General features: G+C 44.8%; 1 protein-coding gene across 1 annotated transcript; it reads left to right on the top strand.

Annotated features, from left to right (window-relative positions):
- The first annotated feature begins 1,881 nt into the window (after positions 1-1,881).
- On the top strand, positions 1,882-3,436 carry LOC123186032 (heavy metal-associated isoprenylated plant protein 4). Its single transcript, XM_044597828.1, has 4 exons — positions 1,882-2,110; positions 2,204-2,379; positions 2,482-2,566; positions 2,672-3,436. The coding sequence occupies exons 1-4, from the start codon at positions 1,987-1,989 to the stop codon at positions 3,217-3,219; spliced, it is 933 nt and encodes a 310-aa protein (XP_044453763.1). The 5' UTR covers positions 1,882-1,986; the 3' UTR covers positions 3,220-3,436.
- Positions 3,437-5,945: the final 2,509 nt, after the last annotated feature.

Here is a 5,945-nt window from a genome sequence, read left to right as displayed (position 1 = left end):
CAGATAGCGACGACGACAACAACGCGCCCGTAGCAGCTGACGCCTACGCCGAGTCCAGCCGCCGAGACCCTAAGGGAAGCGTCCGACATGGAGAGAATTGTGAAATCCCCTCCCCTGCCGGTTTTAGTTGATTTTTAGTATTGTTAAGTGATGAACTCGGCCCACATCTTTTGTATCGGACTATGTTCTATGCCGGATTGCTACGTTATACGCTCAAGTACGTAGGAACATCGTTTGCATGGTTTTGTATGAATTTGAGGTACACCATAGGAGGGATGCAGCTGTGGAACAGAAGAAATGAGGTGCGCCCGGTCACCTTCAGCGGACGCGTCCAGACGCGTTCGCGGGCGTATAGGAGGTCAAATTAGGTGACCGTGGCTGTAGATGCTCTTAGTGGGCATGTTCTTTCTTGCCTATTTTTGTTTCTTGTTTCCTTGGGCTGGCTCTTAGATTGCATAGTCGTTTTTGTTTCCGGTCGTCAGCGCTTGTGTACTCATTGTTGACTTGAATTTTTTACTAGAGAATTTGCCGATCTATTCATAATTAATCATGGCAGTCCAAAGAAAACTAAATGTAATAAAAAATATGATTAGGTTCATGGCCATCTAGCGATGACTACAAACATTGAAGCGAGTCAAAGGCGCGCCGCCATCATCGCCCTTCCCTTACCTGAGCCGGACAAACATTGTTATAGTAGACGGTTGGGAAGTCGTTGTATTAAGGCCCCAAAAGAACAGAGCACCAGAACAACAACCATTGCCGATGAATTGAGTCGTAGATCAAAAAGATCAAACCTGTAATCACACGAACAAAGATGAACGAAAACTAGATCCAAATAGGTACCGTGTGATCCGACGGTGACACATCTTTACATGTCCTCCGACGATGCCGAACGCACCATCGGGACGGAGATCAGACGTGGAAGATATTATTTGAATTCAGTGGGGGACGGAGATCAGACGTGGGAAACATTATTCTTACCGAGGGACATCACTACCAGTACACAACTCCAACCAAGACGCCGAACCTAACAAAAATGACATCGGAGTCCCTCCTGCCGGTGAGGGGCTGAGATCCTCCGCACCTCCATGGCCCAAAGGCCATCTGATGCGAGGTAGACCGACGCCGGCGGGAGGAGAAAGAAGGTTTTTCCTGAGGAGGAGGAGGAGAGCCCGTGCTAGCATGGACGTTATCGTGCGTCCATGCTTAGTACTGATGTTGACTTGGATTTCGACCCTTTCGCTTTCTTCTTCTTTACAATGTTCACATGCATGGTCTGAAAAAAGAACATTTTGATAATCTACATTTTGAGTTTTCTCTGTTTTTATCCGGCCCGACTTCTACTTTCGCCGATGGTTGCCGTCAGCATAGAACTTTGCCGTCCGCTGTTATAACAAAAACACCGCTGATCGCAGCGTCGACTTGGAGCCGTCAACGTTTTCGCCTTGGTAGGCCAATCATGAATACTTTAACCAGCAGACGATGGCACGTCGACGTAGGCGAAGTGTACACTAATCAATTAGCTTGTGCTAAAAGTTGACCCGCCGTGAAGCGCGCGCGCGCGGTCGATCACACGACAGCCCAACCACTTGGGGGAAACATTCTTGGCGAACCACGAGTTTGGATTGACAAAACCCACGGCACGTCGTCACTCACGTCCCGGACGAACACATACCTCCACGCTCGAAGTGCATGCGAAGTGGATCGATCCCGATCCTCCGAGCCGTTTTTTCTCAACCATCGACAAGGGATGTGAACCCCGACTCAAAAAAGCAAAACAAGAAAACAAGTGACGCGAACCACCTCCAACAACTCTCCAACAAACACACACCCTGCGTGCACACACACCCACCTCACACCTGAAGCCTACTCCTGGAGCCGCGCACATTAACCCCTTGAATGCGTTATGCATCGCAGCATCCACTCTTTTTAGTGCATTGCCTAGCTAGCACTCCGTAGTAGCACCAGCTGAGGGATAGAGTCGCCATGGGGGGAGAGACCAAGGTCGAGGAGACCAAGGTGGTGGAGCTGAAGACGGCCGTGTACAAGGTGCACGTCCACTGCGGGCAATGCGCTCGCGACATCGAGACGCAGTTCACCGAGTTCCACGGCACGTGCTTCTCAGTTTCTGTTTTGCTTTGTTTTTATAGCATAGCATACTGACTGACACCGGCGGGCTGGGGGCGTGCGTGGTGTGCTGCAGGGGTTCAGGAGGTGAAACTGGACGCGGGGTCAGGGAAGGTGACGGTGAGGGGCGTCGGGTTCGACGAGGAGAAGCTCAGGGTGAAGGTGTCCAAGGGATGCAGGAGGAACGTCGAGTACATACCTCCCCCACCTCCCCCTAAGGAGATAATCACCGAGGTCAAGAGCACGAAAGAGGTAATTAAACAGACAATCTCTCTATCTGAAAAGTGAAAACCACCTTGTAAATGCGTTCCGTTTATGTGCACCATTCATCCCTTTTCCCGTTTCATAATGCAGGAGATCAAGATCATAACCGTGAAGGTTCCCTTGCACTGTCCGGACTGCGCAGTCATGGTCAGAGAGATCCTACTTGAGCACAAGCGTAATTTCCCCTCTCACAAATTCGTCCTGTATCTATGTTTTTTTGTGGGTGATCCTGCATCTATGTTGATACGTGCACATGCTAATTAATTATCGACTAATGCAGATATTTACGCTGCCAAGGCGGACTTGGGCAAGAACACTTGTGTCATCGAAGGCGTCATCGAGGAGAAGAAGCTGACCGAGTACATCTACCAGAGGACGCGCAAGCACTGCATCATCGACAAGGTGGAGACGACGGTGCGCATCGTGGAGGAGACGGTGGTGGTGAAGAAGAAGAAAGAGGAGGTGGTCGAGAAGGTGGTCGAAGAGGTTGCAGAGGTTGCAGAGGTTATAGAGGAGAAGATCAAGGAGGTGGTGGCCCCCTACTTCCTCCCCTGCACGCACCCGCACTTCGCCGACTACTCGCACCCGTCGCATCGCTGCGGCGGCGACAGCTTCTCGCCGTGCGGTGGTGGTGGTGGTTACGGTTATGGCCACGGGCACGGCTACGGTGGTGGTGGTGGTTATTACGGTCATGGCTACGGTGGTGGCTGTGGGTCATACAGTACGTACTCTGAGCTCAGAGGGTACCAGGACACGTCCTTCTTGCATTGCTCGCACCCTGTTGACTTCCTCAGTCACGACAACCCCAATGGATGCTCCGTCATGTAGAGTGTTTGTATTTTGTAGGCTGTTTATGGCGAATGTGTTGAAATTCTAAATAAGAACACCACTGAACTACACTCTCCGGTTTTATTTATTTTTGCAAACACGAAAAAACCTTGCATGTCGATATATCAGAAGGGGAAAAAACGAAATGTACAAGGGTGTGAACACTTCTACAAATTTTCGAACATTTTACTGAAATCGAGAATATTTTTTGAATTCATGAACATTTTTTGAATTCATGAACATTTTATAATATTTGTTTTTTAAAAAAATTGTGAACATTTTTTAAACAAATTTCTTGAATCGGCGAACATTTTTTTAGAAATTGGTGGTACTATTTTTTAAATTCATGAACATTATTTTGATTTAATGAAAAACTTTTTCATATAAACGGACATTATTTGAAATGCATGATCACTTTTTGAATCAACGAACATTTTATGAATGAATAAACTATTTTGTATGTCACTTTGTTTTTGAATTTTTGGGATATTTTTCCATTCATGATCATTTTTGAATTGGCAACATTTTGTTCAATTTCATTAACATTTTTTAATACATGAACTTTTTCAAAAATCATGAACATTTTTTGATTTCCTTAAAATTTATTTTTTGAATAAAAAACATTTTTTAGAAAATAGTGAACATTTTTTGAATCAAAAAAATATTTTATGATTTATTAAATTATTTATTTAAAAATTCTTTTTTAATTTTTGGAACATATTTGAAGTCTCAAATTATCTAAAGTAGGAAAAATGAAACGAAAAAAAATGAAAAATGAAAATTTTAAAAACAGGCCATCCAGACATGGGCCGGCCCAAACGGGTGCGATGCTCCCAGTGCGCAAAGTATAGTATAGGAGGTCCCTACTGCATGGGCCGGCCCAGGCAGGGGATTGCCTGTGTGAAACGTTTTTTAATCACTTGACATTGGTGGGTAATATTTTGTAACTTTGGAGGCAATTTCCATGATGTACCATCAGAAGCAATACCCCCATTAGGTATAGACTAGCAAACATGTCCGTGCGTTGCAATGGGAGAAAAAAGAGTTGACGTGCTTCGCTGTAAAGCAAACGTCAATTATCATTAATCAGGCTAGACAGATAGATGATAAGTTTGATGATAACAAAAATGATGAATCAATTAACAATAGAAGTCCTTGGGGCGCTAGTTCGAAACTTGGGAAGTGAATCCTAGTCAACTAAATCGGATGAACAACCTTATCTTTACATTACCATAATGGTAAAGAAAAATACCGCACACGCAATGCTTCTTTTGAGTTATCCACATCGGATAATAAAAATATAGTATACTTCGTCCGACGTCCAGGCATGCACGATGTGTTAACCGCGATGTCCTGTCGTATAGACATTCTAACTTCTTGTTTTACTTAGTCTGTTGTACCTCAATTCAGGGCTAATCATAATTTCCTTTTTTCTAGCTTTATTGAAAGTGCGAGCATATAAGCCTTTGTCAGACATTGTCTAATCCTTATCCATGTATATATGATGCTTGTTTCCTTTTTAGTTTTCGCCTCCACATAGTCGGTATGAGTTCGTGAGGGAGAGAACAAGATTTTTTTTTTTTGCGAATAAGACATAAACAGAGTTAATTTAAACCTTAAAATAAAAATATGTAGCATGGAATCAAATCGATAAATCGCGTGTGTACATGCAGGCACGCGAGGTCGTTATCAGAACTACTCGTGCCCACATGATTCGTGCTACTACAATACGCCGTTGCCGTATAACCTTTTCCTGGTCAGTGTACATCAGCTGGTGTAGTGCTCGTATTGCCAGTGCAACCCAATAAATGGCCCACATGGCAGCCTCACGCATTGAAACGGCAGGCGCGTCGACGGGAATTGATTGCACGGCATTAAAGCCTCATATATTGATGACCACCATTCGGCAACGGCAGCTCGACGGGTAGTTTTTCTCCTCCCGCCTTCATCACGCTGCAGCACATTTCTTATTTACTGTCCTTCTCCTGTTCATCTCCTCTCTCTCTCTCTCTCTCTCTCTCTCCGCTCAATGCCTCACGACGATTTGTTGGCTCCTGCAGCATTTCTACTCCTCTAGCACGGGCACGGCCATGGTGTTGTTTTTCTGTAGCAAAAATCCTAATCCCAAGCTGGCCTACGTGAGAGTAAACCACTAAATATGGAAAGTGTGCTGAAGATTGGGAGTTGTTGTTTTGTTCGAGGATTCAAACCCGGCTAGAAAAGAAGTAAAAAGAAACTCTACCAATCCCATATTGTGCTGAAGATTGGGAGTTGTTGTTTTGTTCGAGGATTCAAACCCGGCTAGAAAAGAAGTAAAAAGAAACTCTACCAATCCCATATTGTGCTGAAGATTGGGAGTTGTTGTTCTGTTCGAGGATTCAAACCCGGCTAGAAAAGAAGTAAAAAGAAACTCTACCAATCCATACTCTAGACGCACTAAAAGATCTACTAGCCTAATAAAAAGAACAACAGTTGAATGCACTACTCCATACTCCACTGATTCATACCACTAATCCCCATCGGGGAAGCTTAATGCCATGTCGACCTTCTCGTTCTTGGCTCTCCAAGTGGCAGGTTGACATGGGTGTACAACGAGGTCTTGGGTGATGACCACAGGTGCATGCTACAATTTGTTAATTTTAGTTTTTGCTTGACAAAAACAACATTCCATCATGCACTTCGCATGCAGAAGATAGTGATGTGCAGGTATCCATGTTCATGTTTGG

This window comes from Triticum aestivum, chromosome 2A (assembly GCF_018294505.1).
Source record: "Triticum aestivum cultivar Chinese Spring chromosome 2A, IWGSC CS RefSeq v2.1, whole genome shotgun sequence".
NCBI classification, from domain to species: domain Eukaryota; kingdom Viridiplantae; phylum Streptophyta; class Magnoliopsida; order Poales; family Poaceae; genus Triticum; species Triticum aestivum.
Note: the sequence above shows the minus strand (reverse complement) of the source record. Positions and strands in the feature narration are given on the sequence as shown.

What these genes read in the sequence shown, in the direction of transcription:
- LOC123186032 (XM_044597828.1), top strand. Translation starts at nt 1,987, where the DNA reads ATGGGGGGAGAGACCAAGGTCGAGGAGACCAAGGTGGTGGAGCTGAAG. An exon ending in AGGTCAAGAGCACGAAAGAG is followed by an intron (nt 2,380 to 2,481) that starts GTAATTAAACAG and finishes TTCATAATGCAG; the next exon opens with GAGATCAAGATCATAACCGT. An exon ending in GATCCTACTTGAGCACAAGC is followed by an intron (nt 2,567 to 2,671) that starts GTAATTTCCCCT and finishes CGACTAATGCAG; the next exon opens with ATATTTACGCTGCCAAGGCG.